Source organism: Dendrobates tinctorius, unplaced genomic scaffold, assembly GCF_039654945.1.
Source record: "Dendrobates tinctorius isolate UK_male_01 unplaced genomic scaffold, ASM3965494v1 ptg000167l, whole genome shotgun sequence".
Lineage (NCBI taxonomy): Eukaryota > Metazoa > Chordata > Amphibia > Anura > Dendrobatidae > Dendrobates > Dendrobates tinctorius.
This window is the reverse complement of record NW_027361834.1, coordinates 2,607,186-2,628,737: the sequence shown is the minus strand read 5'-3', so window position 1 is coordinate 2,628,737 and position 21,552 is coordinate 2,607,186. Positions and strand designations below refer to the sequence as shown.

At 44.7% G+C, this 21,552-nt stretch overlaps 1 protein-coding gene across 5 annotated transcripts in view; it reads right to left on the bottom strand.

Moving 5' to 3' along the window:
- OXNAD1 (oxidoreductase NAD binding domain containing 1) overlaps positions 1-19,466 on the bottom strand; it is a 119,131-nt gene extending 99,665 nt beyond the window's left edge. Inside the window, exons 1-2 of one of the 5 annotated variants that reach the window (XM_073550729.1) lie at positions 18,640-19,453; positions 13,032-13,106 (exon numbers count right to left, since the gene is read on the bottom strand). Coding sequence is in view for 3 of the 5 variants with exons in the window: in XM_073550725.1 (XP_073406826.1) it covers positions 18,640-18,741 (102 nt within the window). In the remaining 2 variants the exon portion in view is untranslated. Of the gene's footprint in view, positions 1-13,031; positions 13,107-18,639 lie in introns of all 5 variants that reach the window. The other 4 variants (XM_073550728.1, XM_073550725.1, XM_073550726.1 and 1 more) reach the window with 4 other exon arrangements.
- Between the last annotated feature and the right edge of the window lie 2,086 nt (positions 19,467-21,552).

Here is a 21,552-nt window from a genome sequence, read left to right as displayed (position 1 = left end):
AATTGAGATCGGACGCCATGTCGCGTTTGGAAAGTCCCTGATGTGCCAAAACAAAACCCCCCAATTCTAATTCCAACCCTAACCCCAACACACCCCTAGCCCTAACCCTAACGGGAAACTGGAAATAAGCCGGATTACTTACTGGTAATGTTCTTTTAATGAGTCCATGACAGCACCCACTTGGAGAGAGGGATCCGCCCATAGGAACAGGAAACCTACAGAGATAAAAGAGGGCGGTCCGCCTCTCCTCCTCAGTTGGATTTCAGAATACCCCGGAGGACAACAATTATTAGGCCGTTATATTATCCAATATTCTAAATTTATTAACTTTACAACTAAGAAGGTGTATATACATTATGTTAACTTCTAGGGAGGGTTAGTGAACGGGTGCTGTCGTGGACTCATTAAAAGAGCATTACCGGTAAGTAATCCGGCTTTTTACTCTTCGCCACGACAGCACCCACTTGGAGAGACTTTCAGAGACCTTCACCTGGGAGGGACCACCGTGCCGAGGATCGCTCTACCAAAGGCTAGGTCAGATGAGCATGATAAATCAAGCCTACAGTGGTTATAAAAGGTAGAGGGTGTAGACCAAGTAGCAGCCTTACATATAGACTCGATTGCGATGTCTCCCCTTTCTGCCCAAGAGGAAGCCATAGCTCTGGCGGAATGCGCTCTGATGCCCTCCGGAGGATCTTCATTGCTCTCAGAGTATGCCAGACTGATCGCGTCTCTGATCCACCGAGACAAGGTACCCCTTGTGACCTCATATCCCTTCTTTTGTCCCTGGAAGGAAATAAATAGAGCCCTACTCTTCCTCCAGCTACTAGACCTCTCAATGTATTGTAATACTGCTCTTCTAACGTCTAGTGTATGGAACTTTTCTTCCTCTGGAGTAGAAGGGTTACTAAAAAATGAAGGGAGGTGGATCTCTTGTGATCTATGAAACTTCCCTGCTACCTTTGGTAAGTATGAGGGGTCTGGTTTTAATATTAGCTGATCCTGGAATGTCAACAGAAAAGGGGGTTCTATTGAAAGTGCTTGTATGTCGCTAACTCTTCTGGCTGAGGTTAGTGCAACTAGCAGTACTGTTTTAAGAGATAGGTGCTTAAGGGATATTGAGTCTAACGGTTCAAATGGCGGACGTGTTAGGGCTTCCAGCACTAGATTCAAGTCCCAAGGAGGAACTCTGGGTATGTGTACCGGTTCGCTCCGCTCACAGGCCGAGATGAATCTAGCTATCCATCTATTGCCTGCCACGTTATAACTATAGAGGGCCCCTAGAGCTGACACGTGGACTTTTAGTGTGTTAACCGATAGTCCTAAGTCTTTCCCTTTCTGTAGAAACTCTAGGATTGCTGTTATAGGAATTTCTCTGGAATCAGGAGCTGTGTGGAACTCCAAGAATTTTCTCCATACCCTGGTGTAAATTTTTGTCGTAGCCAATTTTCTGCTTTGCAAGAGAGTATTGACTAACCCCTCCGAGAATCATCTTGCTCTCAACATTTCCCTTTCAAGTTCCAAGCCGTCAAGTGGAGATTGTCCACTTGAGGATGGAAGAATGGCCCCTGAGAGAGGAGCTTGGGGGTTGAAGGAAGCACCCAAGGGTCTGTCACTGACATTGCTTGCAGGCATGAAAACCATGGCCTCCTGGGCCAGTATGGTGCTATTAAGATTATCCGTGCTCCCTCTGTCCTGATCTTCCTGATCACCTGTGGTAGCAATATGATTGGGGGAAATGCATATGCCAGTTTGAACCGCCATGGGACTTGGAGGGCATCCAGAATTTCCGGATTGTCTGCCACTTTTAAAGAGGTGAATCTTCGCAGCTGCCTGTTCTCTCTGGTGGCGAAGAGATCTATCTCGGGAAGACCCCATAACGACACAATACATGTGAATATTTGTTGGCTCAGGCACCACTCTCCTTGCCGAAGTGTATGGCGGCTTAGTCTGCCTCTGAATTGTCTCTCCCTCTTATGTGGAGGGCCGAGAGAGACGAAAAATGTTTTTCGGCTAAAGACAAGATCTCTCTTGCTGAAGACATTAATGCGACTGATCGAGTCCCGCCTTGCCTGTTCAAATATGCGACCACTGTGGTGATGTCTGACAGGATCCTCACGTTTTCTCCTTGTAACTGCGGAAGAAAATGATATAATGCCTGACTAACTGCCTTTAGCTCTTTCAAGTTTGATGAATGCTGATTCTCACTTATATCCCATAGGCCTTGGGCGAAGGTACTTCCCATATGAGCTCCCCATCCTGTGGGGCTGGCATCAGTAGTAATTATACGGGAGGGTGTTATCACCCATGGTACTCCTCTCGATAGGTTATCCTCCTCTAGCCACCATGCTAGGGAGGTTAGGACCATCTGAGATAAAGTGATCTTTTTCCCCAAATTTCCACGGTCCTGAGTTTCCTCTAAGAGAATTTGATGCTGTAATTCTCTCGTGTGGAATTGAGCCCACCGAACTGCCGGGATGCAGGAAGTAAGGGACCCTAGGAGGGACATTGCTTCCCTTAAGGATATGTGTGGCTTGTCTATTGCCGACCTGACCTTCGTTTTAATTGCTGTAATTTTTACCTGTGGCAGCAGACATTTTTGGCTTATGGAGTCTAGTTGGAGACCCAGGAAGGACTGAACTGACTGTGGCTCGATTCTGGACTTCTTGAAGTTTATTATCCAACCAAGAGCCTGTAGGGATAAGATTGCATCAGCCACTCGCTTATTACATTGTCTAGCCGGGTTCCCTATTATCAAAAAATCATCCAAATAGGGAACTATCAGTGTGTCCTTCTGTCTTAAGAAAGCCATTACTTCCAGCATCACCTTTGTAAAGACTCTTGGTGCGATGGAAAGGCCGAATGGCATGGCTGCGAACTGGAGGTGTCGTATGGTGCCCTCGAGGAAGACCGCCACTCAGATATTTCTGGAACCTGTAATGGATGGGAAGATAATAGGCATCCTTCAGATCCAGGCCTGCCATCATACAATTGGGAAAAAGGAGTTTAATTGCTGATCTAATGGACTCCATTTTAAATTTATGATTTACTACAAATGAATTCAGTTTCCTCAGGTTAATTATAGTCCTGAATGAGCCATCTGGTTTCGGTATCAGAAATAGAGGGGAGTAAAATCCTCTCCCTTCCTGTCCTTTAGGTACCTGGACTAAGATTTTTTTGTCCAGCAGACTGACAATCTCCTCCTCTAAGGCCCGCTGTTGGACTGGGGAGCTGAGGGATGTTACAATGACTGAATTACGGGGTACGTGATGAAACTCTAATTTTAATCCTTCCCTAATAATGCCTAGGACCCAAGGGCTGGCTGTGATTTTTTCCCATTCCTGAAGAAACAATTTTAGTCTCCCTCCTACTGGAGGGACCGGCTCCTTAGTTCCGATCTCTGCGGAAGGAGGATCCTCTAAACATAGCACCTTTGCCTTTTTCTTCTTTTGTGGCCCAGCGATTTTGATTTTCCGCTGGTCTTCCTCTGCCAAATGGTCGTCTCCTAATCGCCCTCCTATAAAATGGGAGAGAGGGGTTAGGGAACCCTTTTTTCCTTTCTTTTGCTTTTGTAAGGATTTCGTCTAAGGTTTTCCCAAACAAAAACTCACCCTCACAAGGTATGGCACATAGCTTTGCCTTGGATTGGGTGTCACTTTTCCAGCTCTTAAGCCACAGGCTACGTCTGGCGTTATTAAGCAAGCCTGCTGTTCTGGCTGCCATGCGAAGGGAATCGGCTGAGGCATCCGCCATATATGCCGCTGCGCCCCGAATTAGCGGTATAGCAGCTCGTAGCTTTTCTCTGGAGACTTTTTGTTCTATCTGCTGGTCCAGCTGATCAATCCAGACCAGCATAGAGCGGGCTGTGCATGTACTAGCTATTGCTGGTTTAAACGTGCCCGTAGCTGCCTCCCATGCCCTTTTTAGTGAGGCATCAGCTTTCCGGTCCAGTGGGTCTTTTAGAATCCCTGCGTCCTCCACTGGTAAGGCCGACTGTTTTGAGGCTGAGGCGACTGCCGCATCGACCTTCGGGACCTTAGACCACGTTGACAATTCCTCGTCACTGAAGGGGTACCTTCTTTTTGACGCCGAGGGAAGATAACCTCTTTGGTCCTGCTTTTCCCACTCCTTTTTCACCAAGGCTTTTTTAGCTGGTATAACGGGAAAAGCTCTCCTCCTCCTATCTGTCAATCCCACAAACATAATCTCCTGTGTCGTTTGCGGTTCCTTAGTCTCTGTGCATCCCATGGTGTTTCTCACAGACTTCACCAAGTTGTCCATGTTATCTAACGAAAAACATGAACGCCCCTCAATATCAGAGGAGGATGATGATGTGGACGCATTGGAACTGTCCGAGACCACTGCTTCGTCCTCATCCGTATCTAAGCTAACTGTTGCTGGCTTGTTAGTCTTAGTTTTATTAGGTAGGCCGCCCGACTGGGTTAGGGCCTGTAATTCCTCCCTTATTATAGCCCTTATATCTGTGGCCGATGTCGAAGCCAGCTTTGCGGTTTCGTTAATGCATTTTTTGCACAGCTTCTTTGTATAAGAGTCCGGTAAGGGACGCGTACAAAGGGCACATTCCTTATTTTTTGATTTCTCCTTCCTCTTAGCCTACAGTGGTAGCGGCGGAGAGAGAGAGAGAGATGATATTTAACAGCTTGATAGGCAGAGAGTCGTCCACTCACCCAGAGAAGCTGCAGGTACCGGCTCAGGCTGAGAAGGGGCTCCGCTGGCATGGCTTCTGTGGCTTCTATCCGAGGAGCCACGATGTGAGTGATCCTTAGCTGCCGCTGTATCACCTGCTTGGGGATGCGTGTTCTGTCTTGGAGAAGACATGCTTGCATGCTCTATCCCTATCCCCACCGGTTTATATAGCCCCTTTCAATACCTGGTACCTCCCCCCTCCCAGGTGCGCCTGCATGCGGCACTGCTAATTAGCAAGCGACCAGCTTGAAATACAGCCGCCGGCGCCGCCATATTAAACACCTTTTTTTTTTTTTCTGGAGGGGGCGGGGAGTGCTGCTCCAAGCTCCAATCTCGCGCGGCTTCACGAGACCGCGCATGCGCTGTATACTGAGGAACCTCCGGTAACCCGGAAGTTCCTCCTTACCTCCTGGCAGCGCCGCCCATGCATCCTCCCGGATGCTGAAGCCCCGGGACGCCCGAGATCACAGGTTCTCCTCTCGGCTCCGCACTCCCACACGGGCGTGTATTACCACAGAAAACCCCCGGTCGGCCTTACCCGGGACCGGTGTTTCTTATCGCGCTGCCTGTCTCAGTCGAGGAGGGAGCCGGACTCCAGCACTCCCCCGTCGCTGCTTCTGGACCGGAACCCCTGCCGTTCACACAGACACTGCACAGGCGGTTCCCTGGCCCAGGTATGTCTTCTGTAGAAAATCCTGCGGTTCCCATGGAACAGGAAACCAACTGAGGAGGAGAGGCGGACCGCCCTCTTTTATCTCTGTAGGTTTCCTGTTCCTATGGGCGGATCCCTATCTCCAAGTGGGTGCTGTCGTGGCGAAGAGTAAAAAATACTATTTATGGTGGGTTTTTATGTTTGGCAGCTGTCATACGCTAAAAGACGCTTTTTATTGTAAAAATAGTTTATGCATCACCACATATTGAGAGCTGTAATTTTTCCATATTTTGACCCACCGAGTCATGTGAGGTCTTATTTTTTGCGGGACGAGTTGACGTTTTTATTGGTACCATTTTCGGGCACGTGCCATTTTTTTATCGCTTTTTATTCCAATCTTTGGGACGCAGAATGAACAAAAACCAGCGTTTCATGAATTTCTTTTGGGGGGTGCGTTTACACCGTTCCACGTGTGGTAAAATTGATAACGTGGTTTTATTCTTCGGGTCAGTATGGTTACAGCGATACCTCATTTACGTCTTTTTTTATGTTTTGGCGCTTTTATGCAATGAAAACAATTTTATATAAAAAATAATTATTTTTGCATCGCTTTATTCTGCGAGCTATAACTCTTATTTTTTCGCTGATGATGTGTGGCGGCTCGTTTTTTGCGGGACCAGATGACGTTTTCAGCGGTACCATGGTTATTTATAGCCGTCTTTTTGATCGCGCGTTATTGCACTTTTTGTTCGGCGGTATGATGATAAAGCTTTATTTTTTGCTTCATTTTTTATTTTTCTTTAAGGGGTTCAATAAAGGGGTTAACTAGTGGGACAGTTTTATAGGGCAGGTCATTACAGACGCAGCGATACCAAATATGTGTACTTTTGTTTATTTTATTTATTAGGGAATATCTTTAATTTATTTAGCGATTTTTTATAAATAATTATTTTTACACTTTTTTTTTTTTTCAAACTTTATTACAATGTCCCAGGGGGGACATAACTGTCATGTGACAGATCGCTGATCTGTCACATCACAGATCGCTGTGACAGATCAGCGATCTGTCACAGGCAGTGCAGCTTTGCAGGCATGAGGAAGCCGCCTCACTGCAGGTCCCCCGAAGGTCCCCGCTGCCATTTTGGTTTCGGGGACCTACAGGGAAGGAGTCCCCCGCAGCAGTGCTGCACATCGCGCTGCTGTGGGGGTCTCAGGGAAGCAAGGATGGAGCCCCCTCCCTCCCGATGCTTCCCTAAACCCCCAATATCCCCCCCGTGAGTGCAGCGGCTCGCGCTAGACGTAGGACTTAGGTACCAGGTCACATGGACGGAATAGTACGTCTAGTGTAGGAAAGGGGTTAAAGAAGATTAGAACAATCCTTTAAAAGAGGTCCATCGCTTTATTTTGTCAGCCATAGTTTGTTTACAATGAATACATGACACGTTAAATGGCCGATGATGGAGGATCATATGACTGAACACATCACAGTCTCCTCCATTCAAACCCACTGCACTCACATAGCGCATATGTGTCATAGAGGTGAGAGCACAGAATGACAAGATTAAGGTGAGAGTTGACTTCTGCAGTCAGCTAATTTTATAGGAATATGAAAATATGGTGTATGAGTATGAGGGTATGAAGGGACCCCATAGAATCATGGTTTCCCTATCAGCTGTAATGTGTGGGCAGGCTTCATTTCCATCAGGTTTGCCAACCTCCTCCCAAATTTTATCTGGACAACTGAACCAAAACCATGGGCACATTTCATTTTTTGACAGATATAGGAGAAACCTCTTTTTGAGAAATTTCTCGTGGTAGCACACAGCAGCTGATGTACCATATTCATTAACGGGCGCAGGCCTCTTACACAAGCGTACTGTTCATTAATACTGGGGTAAAAAATGCCAGTCTCGATGAATCGGGGTCAACGTGTTTTTACTTGCACTTTCCAATTATCTGCTGATCTGGTTTTCAGTTTAGGCCGGCGTCACACTAGAGAGGAATACGGACGAGTGAGAGGCGTTAAAAAAATGCATTGCGCGCGGACCAATAATTCTCTATGGGGCAGCTCCCATAAGCCGTATTTTTCTTGCGTATATTTTACGGTCCGTGCCATTCGCAGCATGCTGCGATTGTCAGCGTACTAAGCCAATGCAAGTCTATGGGTGCGCTAAAAATACGCATTACACACGGACCACACGTGTGACTTGCGGGAAATACGCACCCGGTGTCTTTTAGAAAAGCCGGCAATTCAGTGCGCTATACAGTAAACTCACACTGACAGGTTTAATAAAGAAACAAAAGAATAGATCTAGACACATATATATATACACACACACACACACACACACACACACACACACACACGTCATTGAGACACATATATATTTATATTTCACTGAGTTCTACATAGCAGAATAGCCGCTAATTCAATTGCCGGCTTCTGTCAAATCATTCCCCAACCCGACATGAAATGACACATGGTTTACATACAGTACACCATTTCATTTTTTTTTTTTTTTATAGGTCCCTGACTAATAGATGAGGGTTTGTGTGCAAAATTTGGGAGGTGTAGGTGTTAATTTAAGGGGTTAATTCGTTGTAAAAAAAAAAAAAAAAAATGTGTGGGCTCCCGCTGTAATTTGTCAACCAGAGAGGTAAAGCAGGTGAGTGAGGGCAGATTTTTAATAGCCATGAGAGGGACCATTGTTTTTGGCCCCACCTCGGCTACAAAAATCTGCCCCCAGACACCCCAGAAATGGCGCATCTATAAGTTGTGTCAATTCTGGCACTTATCCTCTCTATTCCCATTGCCCTGTAGCGATAGCCCTCTTATTGACACCTCTCCATTATTAATCGGCTTAATGTCACCTTACAATCGAATGGTGACATTAACCCTTTGTTATATTAACCAATTCACCACCGCTACAGGGCAATGGGAATAGGGAGGATAAGTGCCAGAATTGGCACATCTTATAGATGCGCCATTTCTGGGGTGTCTGGGGGCAGATTTCTGTAGCCAAGGGGGGGCCAAAAACAATGGTCCCTCTCATGGCTATTAAAATCTGCCCTCACTCACCTGCTTTACCTCTCTGGTTGACAAATTACAGCAGGAGCCCACACATTTTTTTTTACAATGAATTAACCCCTTTAATTAACACCTACACCTCCCAAATTTTGCACACAAACCCTCATCTAATTATTAGTCAGGGACATATAAAAAAAAAAAAAACATGAAATGAAATGGTTTACTGTATGTAACCATGTGTCATTTCATGTCGGGTTGGGGAATGATTTGACAGAAGGCGGCAATTGAATTAGCGGCTACTCTGCTATGAAGAACTTTGTGAAAATAAATAAATAAATATATATATATATATATATATATATATATATATCTATTCTTTCGTTTGGATTTGAAAACCTGTCATTGGGATCCATTATATGTCCGCTTTGCAAGTCTGTGAGAAAAAAACGGTATACGGATGCTATACGGATTACATCCGGATGCTTACATGAGAAAAATACGCGGCCACACCCTGACAACAGATGACATATGGAGCACCATTTAGGGACCATTTATGCGTATTACGGCCGTACAATACGGTCCGTATTTTTCTACGTTATGTGTGACTCCAGCCTTAGAGTGATTTATTCATGCGGCACACAGATGCCTGATGATTTGGCCAAGGGGCACATGGGCTACTTGGTGCTACGACTGTAAATACCTCAGACTTCCCTTACCCAAAGCCACTTTCAAATTCTAAAAATCTGAGCATAGAGAGTATATTGGCCAAAAGTGTCTTTTGGCCAGGGCATAATAACAATGTGTGCTAAAGAACATAAACCAAATAAATGGAGCAAAAACCACCAAAGGCGACATGTAAACACAATTCTCTTACTATTGTGTTATGCTTGAGACAGAGCCTGGTTGAAAGAACACGAAAGACGTCCCCGAGGAACACAGAGGGACGATTTATAATTTGTTGAACTCACTTATCAAAACGTTGTACACGTTTCATGGATTTTTCACAAAATCAAAACTTGTCTTTAACTATTTAGCACAAAAAGACACATATTGTGCAAGATTGGCACCAAAAAGAAAAAATTTTGCAACTCCTCGAAAAGTTGGAAATAATGAATCAGACAAAACTATTTGGAAATCTTACATACTTTTTCCTTTCTACTTTACTTTTGTTTAATATTCACTCAGACAATTCCTTTAACCTTTTTCCAACAAGGACTATTTTATTTTTTTCTTCCCTTTCTTCCAACTTTTATACATTATTACAGAGATGCTTAACAGCTATTCTTTTGTGGGACAAGTTGTACTTTTGAGTTACCCATTCATTTTACCATAGTAACCTGGAAAATGTGAAAAAAAAAAATCCAAAGTGAGTTGAAAAGGTGAAAAAAAAAAAAACGCAATTCTGAAAAGGTTTTTTGAGAATTGTTTTTATTGCGTACATTGTGGGGTAAAATGACCTGGAAATACAATTCTCCTCATTAGCACAATTATGGCAACACCAAAGCATTCAGTTTTTTATTCTTTTAGTAATGAAAAAAAAAGTTTTGATTGTGAAAGAGGGGTCACAAATATATTCTACTTTGAGCTTTCTGGGGGTTTTCCTCTCTATTGCTTTCACGGTTTTCAAAGTGGTCACAGGAAATGGTCTGCAGGCATATAATATTAATATACTGTAACAGAACTACGGTATATACTTTTTTGTACTCAGTTGTATCCTATCTAGCCAAGGGGAAGACGGAAGAGACGGCATATCCAAGGGTGAATAAAACCCAATAATTCTTTCATCTTGTATACATAAAATGACAAAACTGTTAAAACTGCCGCGTTTCTGGGGAATCACTTGCCCTTAATCATGGTATAACAACTGCATTACAATTATCTCATCTAAAACACAGTGAACCAATGATAGTGAACAAACACATGGCGTACATGCAAATAGCAGGAAAGTCGCATGGCTGGCAATACACATGGATGAGAATGAAAAGCCTTAAGTCATGTATGCATGTTATGTCCCAGAATACATGACTGGGAATACACTTGGCCGATAATAAAAGCCTTACGTTATTAAATTAACAGACAATTGAGCATACTATGAAAACAAAAGAAAAACCCTAAACCATAAAAATATAATACAAGAAAAAAGTTAATAAATATGTGTCAAATATTTAGATTTTACTGAAAAGAAAAAAAAAAAAAAATCAAAAAAATTAAAAAACAAAATTTCTGGAATTCACGACTGCTGTAATGTTTGGTGTCAAGGTTGAATATCCCAAAAAAACTTTCAATATCTTTACTTGTGAATAATCAATAGGAAACACGTTTATTTCCTTCCAGGCTACCTGATGGACACAGAGGTGCAGAACCAACTACAGTTACAATACAGTCTTCTGCAATAAGCTTTGTACTAGGCAACGCGGCTGCGTGGATCACACGATCAAGACAGCGTTAATCCCCTAGAAGCTTAAAGGGAACCGGTCAGCAGTTTTGGCCGATATAAGATGTGGCCACTGCCTTTCAGGAATTATCTGCAGTATTCCATAATGGTGTAGATAAGCCCCCGATCCGACCTGCAAGAGAAGAAAAATAACTTATTATACTCACCTGCATGGCAGTCCGGTTCGATGGGTGTCGCAGGTTTGGGTCCGGTGCCTCCTATCTTCTTGCGATGCCGTCCTCCTGCTTGGTTCATGGCTCCCCGGCATCGTGCTCCTGCACAGGCGTACTTATCTGCCCTGTTGAGGGCAGACCAAATTACTGCAGTGCGCAGGAGCTGGGCATAGCTAACCTTTCCCGGGGCCTGTGCACTGCAGTATTTTGCTCTGCCCTCAACAGGGCAGATAAGTACTCCTGCACAGGAGCACGATGCCAGGGAGACTGTGCGGATGTCGCAGCAATGCATCATCACATAAAGTAAGCAGGAGGGCGGCATCGCAAGAAGATGGGAGGCGCCGGAACTGGCCCTGCAATACACAACAGACCAGACTGCTCCCCCGGGTGAGTATAATAAAAGTTGTTTTTCTTCTCTTGCAGATCGGATCGGGGGCTTATCTACAGCATTATAGAATGCTGTAGATAAGCCCTGAAAGGCGGTGGCCGTAACTCCTATCCGCCAAGCATGCTGACAGGTTCCCTTTAAAAAAAAAATAAGAAATTCCTATCAAAGGACAGCAAGCAGAAATTTAAAAAAAAACATGAGGAACTGATACTAAGGCTGTGTTCACACACAGCGTTTTTTTCGCGGTTTTTCCCCGCGTATTTGCCAAAAAATCCGTGGGAAAAACACGAAAAAGAAGCTTCCCATTCATTTCTATGCATTTAGCACTTTTTGTGCACATTGAAGCGTTTTTTTACCGCAAAAAAACCGCATCGCGGTAAAAAACGCAGCATGCTCATTAATTTACGCCAAAAAAAACGCGCAAAAATCGCAGTTTCTTGGAAGGGAGTCCTGTTTTTCAGCAGAAAATTTCTGCTACGTGTACACTTAGCCTAAGGCTGGGTTCACCCGCAGCGGAACTCTCGAGGAAATTACCGCGAGAGTTCCGGAATTCCATTCCGCGGGAAAATCACATTTTAAATTCATGCGATTTCCCCTCGGAAAAACTAGCATTTTGCAAGCGTAATTAGCTTGCAAAATGCTAGCGTTTTCCAAGCGATCTGTAGCATCGCTTGGAGAACTGGTTGACAGGTTGGTCACACTCGTCAAACATAGTGTTTGACAAGTGTGACCAACTTTTTACTACTGAGGCCGCCTATGCAGCCTCAGTAGTAAAAGATAAAATGTAAAAAATAATAAAAAAAAAATAAAATAAAAAATGGTGTTATTCTTACCTTCCAACGTCCCGCGCAGCCTTCCCGCCTCTCTCCACGCTCCCGTTCCCAGTAATCCTTTGCGAAAATGCCCGCGATGACATACTTTCTCGCGGGATCGCGACGTCTCGCTGTAATTTGCGATGAAGTCACGCAAATGACTGCGAGACTTTGCGATCCCGCGAGAACAGACGTCTTCGCGGGCATTTTCGCAAAGGAGTCTTGGGAACGGGAGCGTGGAGAGAGGCGGGAAGTCTGCGCGGGACGTCGGAAGGTGAGAATAACAGTATTTTTTATTTTAATTTCTATTTTTTACAGGGATATGGTACCCAAAGCCCGGAGGACAGTCTCCTCTCCTCCGGACCGTGGGTACCATCCGCAATTGTTCTGCTTACTTTTCGCATGGTGGGCACAGCCACATGCGGAAAGCAGAACAATGCATTCCTATGGGTGTGGGATCGCCGCGATTCCGCAAAATTAATGAGCATGCTGCGTTTTTTACCACGAAGCGATTCCGCCGCGGTAAAAACCGCAGCATTAGCACAGCATTGCGGAATAACATAGGAATGCATGGGATGCTTATTTTTCGCGGTTAAAACCGCAGCGGAAATGCGAAAAAAATGCCACGTGTGAACTCAGCCTAAAAGTATACAGATGAACAAAAAAAAAAAGTTCACAAGAGGACTATACTTGTGCAGAAATGTTCACTACTCCTATATAGTAATTATCATTTACTTTGCAATGTACCATATAATTAGAAGTGTATGCCGAGTAACCAAATAATGGAAGTGTTACTTATCCAGCATGTCCCATCCAAGCAGAAATACAAAAACAAACCTTTACTCCAGGACCAGGGATCACAGAGTAATCATGTTCATCAAACGGTTTAGGATTTCACTCACTTTATGATGCCTGAAATTGAAATTAGAAAAGGATTTACATTTCATGAAACTGAACTACCGGTATTAGGAAAATGCAAGAAATGAAAATAATTACCGTATATACTCGAGTATAAGTCGACCCCCCTAATTTTGCCACAAAAAACTGGGAGAACTTATTGACTCGAGTATAAGTCTAGGGTGGGAAATGCTCCACAGATTATTCCCCCATATGGCGTCCTCAGAAGAAGCTCCATAGATTGTTCCCTCATATGCTGCCCCCATAAATAGCTCCACAGATTGTTCCCTCATATGCTGCCCCCATAAATAGCTCCATAGATTGTTCCCTCATATGCTGCCCCCATAAATAGCTCCATAGATTGTTCCCTCATATGCTGCCCCCATAAATAGCTCCATAGATTGTTCCCTCATATGCTGCCCCCATAAATAGCTCCATAGATTGTTCCCTCATATGCTGCCCCCATGCTGCTGCTGCATGTAAAAATAAAAAAAATGACATACTCACCTCTCCGTCGCTGGGTGTCAGATACTCACCTGTCCTGCGTCCATGGCTGCTCACCGCTATCTGCACGTCATCAGTCAGTGACGTTCAGACTGCAGGGGGCGCGGCGCGCACTAATCACGTCACCGCGCCCTCTGCTGTCTGAAGTCACTGACCGATGACAGACAGCAGCAAGCAGCCATGGACGCAGGACAGGTGAGTATCGCTATACTTACCCGTCCTGACGCTGTCGCTTGAGTCCCCAGCTTCTCCGCGCTCTCTCTTCCTGCATTCAGCGGTCTTGTGATACCGCTCATTAATATGCGCATATTCATGAGTTTTAATGAGCGGCACCACGTGACCGCTGAAGGCAGGAAGAGAGAGCATGGGGAGAAGCTAGGGGGCTCAAGACACAGCGTCAGGACGGGTAAGTATGACCTGACATCCCCGCCCCCCCTCCCCCTCTGACCCCCTTTGTATATGACTCGAATAAGACGAGAGGGGGACTTTCAGCCCAATTTTTTGGGCTGAAAATCTCGACTTATATTCGAGTATATACGGTAGTCCCTATATTGCACACATGTAACAGAGCAGTAGGCACATTCACATGGAGATGGGGGATCAGCAATCCATAGAACAGCCTGAAACTATGGAAGCGTGTAGGGTCCAAGCTTCAATGCACAGGAGGTGCACATGATCGAACTCTGCGCCATGCAATTTACGTGGGACTGCGGGAGAAAACAGAGTAAACCGCTGTCCCATTTACATTGCGTCTCGTTCTTTCATCACTGGGTGAACAGCAAACAGCAACTTCTCCATTCTATGGCTGAAAACCTGAAGTTTCCATTGTTAGATTACCATACACTGCAGTCTTTCCTTCCCTTATTTTTGGCAATATATATATATATATATATATATATATATATATATATATATATATATATATACATATACACACATATACACACCGCATTTTTCACTTTATAAGACGCACCTAGATTTTAGAGTCGGTGGAAAAAAAATCATCCAAGACCATCTTCACATGCATAGGGTATCCACTCGCTGGGATCCCCGGCTGCTCACACTGTTCCAGAAGCAGGTACGAGTTGAATGCTCTAAGGCTCTATTGATGATGTGCAATGGAAACCAGGAGGACTTTTTCAACAGACTGATCACACAGGATGAAAGATGAGTCCATCATTATGATCCTGAGACTAAAGTCCAGTCCGACGCAATGGAAGATTCTGCTGCGTTGTACAGTACCTTTATTTCCTATGGAAATTAAAAAAAGCTGTGCACATGCTGCGTTTTTTTCCGCGCGGTTTTGCTGCGGTTTACAATCCGCAGCATGTCAATTGTTTGGTGCAGAAACGCTGCGGTTTTACACCTCATCCATTATGAGGTGTAAAACCGCAGGGCAAAACCGCAGAAAAAACACAGATAATCCGCAGATAAACCGCAGAAAAACCGCAGCACTTTGTCCTGCGGATTTCCTGCGGTTTTCTCTACAAAATCCGCAGAGACTAAAAACCAGGGCTGTGGAGTCGGTAAGCCAAACCTGCGACTCCGACTCCTCAATTTCCCTTACACCGACTCCGACTCCAACTCCGACTCCCACACATATTGCTTATATTTAAGTGAAAAATTTATTGTAGTACAATGTGAACCTCAGACATTTAATCATTTTTATGATCCAATAATCATGTTTAGATAGAACAGAATATATATTGGTGTACTACCCGGTTTTCATTCTTTTTGGTACAGATACGATATGGATAGACAGATATGGATAAATGGATATATAGATAGAGCAGATTTCTAATCTGCTTTTGCTATTGAAAACATTATCTATGAGCTCGAAAACCTTTCAGGTGATGCAGTTTTTTAAAAAGATGATCAGCTTTTGCAGCTGAAAAACGTATCCTCAAAAAACACAGGAAAAACGTTGTGTGTGAATGTAGCCTTAGATCATGAATATAACAGCCATTTATAGGACATTTCATAACTTTCCCAAACTCCTATGAAAAAATATTCAGCACATCCTGCATTGAATTACTGTACCCAATTTATTATATATTTTAGGAGTCGGAGTCGGTCCATTTTATACCGACTCCAACTCCGACTCCACGACTCCGACTCCACAGCCCTGCTAAAAACTACGTGTGCACATACCCTAACACTCAGTATTTTGCGATCAGCACGTAGTAGTATTGATGGATTTCCTAGCAAAGGGTAGCATGATCACTGCGGCATACTATGCTTCACTGCTGCAGAAATTGCGGGAGGCCATCAAAGCCAAGAGACATGGCATGCTCACCAAAGGTGTCCACCTTCTGCAAGACAATGCACCAGTTCACAACTCACATGCTGCCCAAATGGAAGCATCTCCTTTGGCTTTGAAATTCTACTGCATCCCCCTTATTCACCCAACTTCGCACCATCGGACTTCCATCTCTTTCCAACAATTAAGTTATTTTTGAAGGGCAAGCATTTTCCAGATGATAAGACTCTGATTTCCCAGGTCACAACATGGCTTTTGGAGCAACCTGTCGACTTCTACTAGCGAGGTGTTTACAGTTGCTTAAAGAGATGGGAGAAGTGTGTCCCCGTAGCTGGCACCTATGTAGAGAAGGACTAATAACTGTACCAAGTTTCATTGCTCTCAGTCCACAGGAAGTGGGTCAGGGGAAATATTTAACAAACGCCCCTCACAGGTAGGGTCAATGAAGAGCCCTTCACGAGGGAACGCCACACTAGTCTTACTCCTGGCTGTAGGCTGGTATACTGTACGGTGGCACCATTCATACAGCCATTATTCTAGGTACACTAGCAGCATGGCATCACACACATTTGGTCATAGAACCAGTGCTACAGCCATTTCTCCAAAGTGTCCCAGGAGCAGTTTTTCCACACAACACCAGGCCGCATGTTGCTTCTGCTACTGTGAGCAGCCTGCATGCATAAAAATGCTACCATGGCCTGCAGCGTTTCCAAATTTATCTTCAATTGGGCACATGTGGGACATCATTGGTCAGCAAAAGGAGCAGCCAGCAGCAGATCTTGATGACTTGACCAAGTAGATTCAGTGTGGACAAATATCCCTCAGACAACCATTAATAAGTCAATGCGTGTAAATGTGGGGATTTCTGTACAATCGTGCTCACACTCTATACTGAATAAACCAAATTTTAGGAAAATTATTTATCAATAACAAATCTATAGATTCTGTGAGTTCCATAATTTTATAACATTCTTCTTGGTAGGGCACTTTCAATGCTGAGGAGTATATATACAGTGCAGGTAGGTGATATATACACACACGGTATACAGTCATGGCTGAAAGTGTGGGCACCCTTGAAATTATTCCAGGAAATTATTGCAATTACACAAGTTTATTTCCTTTGCGTATTGGAACAAAACAAAAACAGAGAAAAAAAGGCAAATTGGACGTCATTTCACACAAAACCCCAAAAATAGGCTGGACAAACTTGTTGACAAAATTCCAAAATTGTGGGTAAACAACTTTGCTTCAATCATGTGATGCTTGTTCAAACTCACTTGTGGCAAGTAACAGGTGTGGGCAATATGACAATCAAACCTGAAACCAGATAATAAGGGGAGAAGTTGGCTAAATGTTTGCGCCACACTAAGCATGGAGAACTGTCTGAGGAGTTGAGAACCAAAATTGTTGAACATTAGCAACAATCTCAAGGTTACAAGTCCATCTGCAGAGAACTTTATGTAATGTTCCTTTATCCACGGTGCACAATATAATCAGGAATTTTACAACCAATGGCACAGAAGCTAACCTCCCTGGACGGCAGAGAAAAATGTAAAAAGTTGAAACACAGGATAGTCCGGTAGTGGATAAGCAGCCCCAATCAAGTTCCAAAGACAGTCAAGCTGTCCTGCAGGCTCAGGGTGCATCAACGTCAGTCTGAACTAAGCCTTGACATTTGTATGACATGAATGCTATGGCAGGAGATCCAGGAGAATCCCACTGTTGACAAACATAAAAAGCTAGACTGTGGTTTGCCAAATGTATGTACAACAAAATCCTCCTGGGAAAGCTTCTTCTGGACAGAGGAGACCAAGATGGAGCTTTTTGGTAAAGCACAAAATTCTACTGTTTACCAAAAACAGAAAGAGGCCTACAAAGAAAAGAACACAGTACCTACAGTCAAATATGATGGAGGTTCACAGATGTTTTCGGGTTATTTTATGGCTTCTGGCACTGGGTGCGTTGACTGTGTGCAAATCATCATGAAATCTGAAGATTTTCAATGGATTTTGGTGTGTAATGTAGTGCCCAACGTCAGAAAGCTGGGTTTGTGTCTTGGGTCTTCCAGCAGGACAATGACCCCAAAAATACTTCAAGAAGCACACAGAAATGGATGGGAAGAAAGCGATGGAGAGCTCTGAAGTGGCCAGTAATGAGATCAGATCTAAATCCTACTGAAGACACCTTAGAACTGCTGTTGGGAGAAGGCGCCCTGCAAATATGAGACACCTGGAGCAGTTTGCAAAGGAAGAGTGCTCCAAAATTCCAGTTAGAGTTGTAAAAAACTTGTTGATGGCTATAGGAAGCGATTGATTGCAGTCACTCATTCCAAAGGGTGTCAGCGATTTTGTCTGGACCATTTTTTGGAGTTTTCTGTGCAACTGTGTCCAATTTGTCCTGTAGTTTTTTTTGTGTTTTTCCAATTCACATAAAGGAAATATACATTTGTATATCAAAATGTGTAACTGCAATATTTTTGGGGGAGAAATGCTTCATTTTCTGGAACAATTTCAAGGGGGACAACACTTTCAGCCATGACGGTACACACACATCTATTGAGTGGTGCCTGTGTGAAGAAAATAAAGGCGGAGGGCCATGGATCTGAGCTGACGGGGCCACGGAGGTGTATGGGGAAGGAAATGCGTGCTGGAGTCTTCTGGTGCCTACATGAAACGCACACTGGATAGTCAGTGTGAACCGGGCTCTATAATATCACATCACTGCTGGGGTTGACTGAGGGATGTGGGGACAGAAGAAAACGGCATGTAGAAGCTCCTCACTCGCCTGTGTGTGCCCACTGCCGAGCCTCACCTGCAGGAAGCGCACGCACAACTTGCCGGCCCCCGTGCGCAGGATGGAGGGTGACATTGTGACTTCCGGGTTCATTACTGGCGTCACGTGTCAGAGAAAGGAGCTGTGCTGGGGCCGGGACCACGTGCTCGGTCACGTGTGTGGGCGGAGTGCCGGCAGGAGAGTGTAGAGCCGGCAGTAATGTGCGCTCAGCTGACTGGGCGGCCGCAGCGCCTCCTGCTCAGGGAACAGCTGCTCGGTACCGGGAACTGAGTCCAGGCCCGGCTGTGTGCAGAGGACAATGGAGACACGTATCACTGCTGAGCGCTCCGCACTACGGCTGCCGTCCAGCAGGCGCTTTACCCTGCAAAGATATTTTACCTAGGACTGCAGGACATACTCTTCTGCTATATTTTTGCACTGTTATTTTACCTTGGTCTGCAGCACAAATGCCTGCCTGCTACATCTGTGTACCGTTATTTTACATAGGACTGCAGCACAATCTCCTCTGCAACATCTGTGCACTGTTATTTTACATAGGACTGCAGCACAAGCAACTATGTGAAGCTCAGATAATATTGTACACTCATTGGCCCCCGATTAATCAAAGTGATAACGATAGAATAAAAATCTTTGAAAAATCACAAAATTATTACTGAAGGTGAGATTGAGCAAATCTGGTGCTGCCTTCGGTGTTTTCACGCCGTTTCGCTCTGACAATGTGGGTGGTTCTGGGGATCGGTGAGTCCTGCGCATGAAATTCCCGACTGCAGAAACATGGTGGCGACGCGCGTGCACCCCACCCCTAATGCGGCCCGGCGTGGACATTAGCTGAGTGGAGGCCCCAGACTGCATGGGAGCTTTCACCAGAATTAAATGTCGAGTTCAGCTCTGCTATGTCGGTACAAACACTTCCCCGATTTTACTTGTGTTTTGGTGTAAAAAAGCTTTGAAAAATCACATAGTTGTGTCGAAATTTGAGGCTGCGCTGACATGGCCATACAAGACCGATTTAATTAACTAAAATGAATAACACAGACACAACAATAGTGGATGAAAAATGGCCGTGAGTTTATTTTGGGTTAAATAAATATTAACCAATCTATTCATAAATAAATCCATATTAAATACCCAAAATAATTACGCAGAAGAAACAATCCGCCCCTTAGCGGGTGATTTTCCCACAAATAAGCCTCACGACATTCGATTCAAACAGTAAGGGAGGGAGGGGAATCTTCTTTTTCTTCAGAGAAATGCTGTGTGAGGAAAAAACTGCCAAACGGGTTTATATATTATCACCACAGCTGTCAAAGCAAAATCAACCAATGAAAATACACCTGAAATCTGAATCCACCAATCAGGGCCCGTAAAAACGGCGCCAAGAATTCCTCTCAGAAACCTTGCATAAAATCCGATTACCACAACAAAATTATAACTTTATGAGGAGAAAATCTGACTTAAAATAAATAATTTTAATACTCCATCTACGGCCTGTATGGCCATGGGACCCCCCTTTATATTTTATTCTTTATTACGGGGGGGGGGCTATTCTGCAACTTTTGACGTTCTCACGCCATTTTCACCCAGCTTTAAGTGGGTTGAGCAGAGGCAGAGGCCGTGACAACCGCCGCCCATCAATTTCATGACAAGCGGCAGCATTCACTACCTCACAAACGTTATTCCAGCAGAGACTGGAGTAGGATTTATGCTCAGGTGCACATTACTCACACGCCTCTACATGAATCAGGAGCGTCTGACTCTAGGACGCCCTCTAATGAAGACAGGTGAGAACTACACTGATATTGATGAGTTCAGCCCATAGGCTTACAGGAGTAGTGCGGGAAGCCTGTATACTGGGCTTTGGAACAGCACATGCAGAATGCGTGATTCTACCATCCCCCAATCCATATCCACATACTCCTCCTTGGCTAAAAATACTTCTCAAAAACGACTAGAGTAGCAGTTCTACCCTGCTGTACAATATGTATTGTGACCTCTGTGTACAACCAACACACAAGACTTAAAGGGAAGCGGTGATGTAAAATAACACTATTACTCTGCAGATATTGGGTTAATCTGCAGATAAATTATGACTTGACACTGTGTGGCGGCTGCACTTAAAGCCTCGCTGCCAGGAGTAAATGAACTTTATTCCCCCCAGCAGTGTTTGGCGACTAGCAATGGGGATGGCACCGGCAAGGTTTCCGTCACCTCTCTGTGTATAGAGAGCAGCTGCTATAACTGTGCCTCCAGCACTGACTGACAGCTCGCTCATCATTACAGTTGTCAGTCAGTGCGTGCTTGAGGCACAGTTACCGCCACCGCTCTCTGTACACAAAGAGGTGACTGAAACCTTGCCGGCGCCATCCCCATGACTGGAAGCTGAACACTGCCGGGGGGGAGGTTCATTTCCTCCCGGCAGCGGGGCTCTCAGCATGGGCGCTGCACAATGTGAGAACATTAATAACGTAGTTTAACCCCATATCTGCAGCTTAAAGCGGTTGTCCACTACTAGGAAAATCCCTTCTTAAACTAAATGTTCTGCCCCAATAAAATAATAAAGCATATTCTCGCCTCTTGTGCCGGCACCCAGGGCCGCCATCAGGGCATTACTGCCCTGACTGGCGTATGGGGCCCGGTGGGCAGAGGGGGCTCGCATCGGGCCCGGTCTCCTCTGTTCACCAGACCCCTACCGGCAGGTAAACCGGGCCCTTAGCGCGGCGCTAATGTGGTACTAGAAGGTACGCAGGATGCAGTGACGAGACGCGAGACGGTTTTGTGTTTTTGGTAATAACTCTTGTAGGTTTATAAGTAACTTTTCGCAGGGGTAGTCTAAGCAACCGAACAAATAACAGGGATTCTCCTCGCAGGGACTCAATACAAACAAACACGGAAGTATAAGAACAC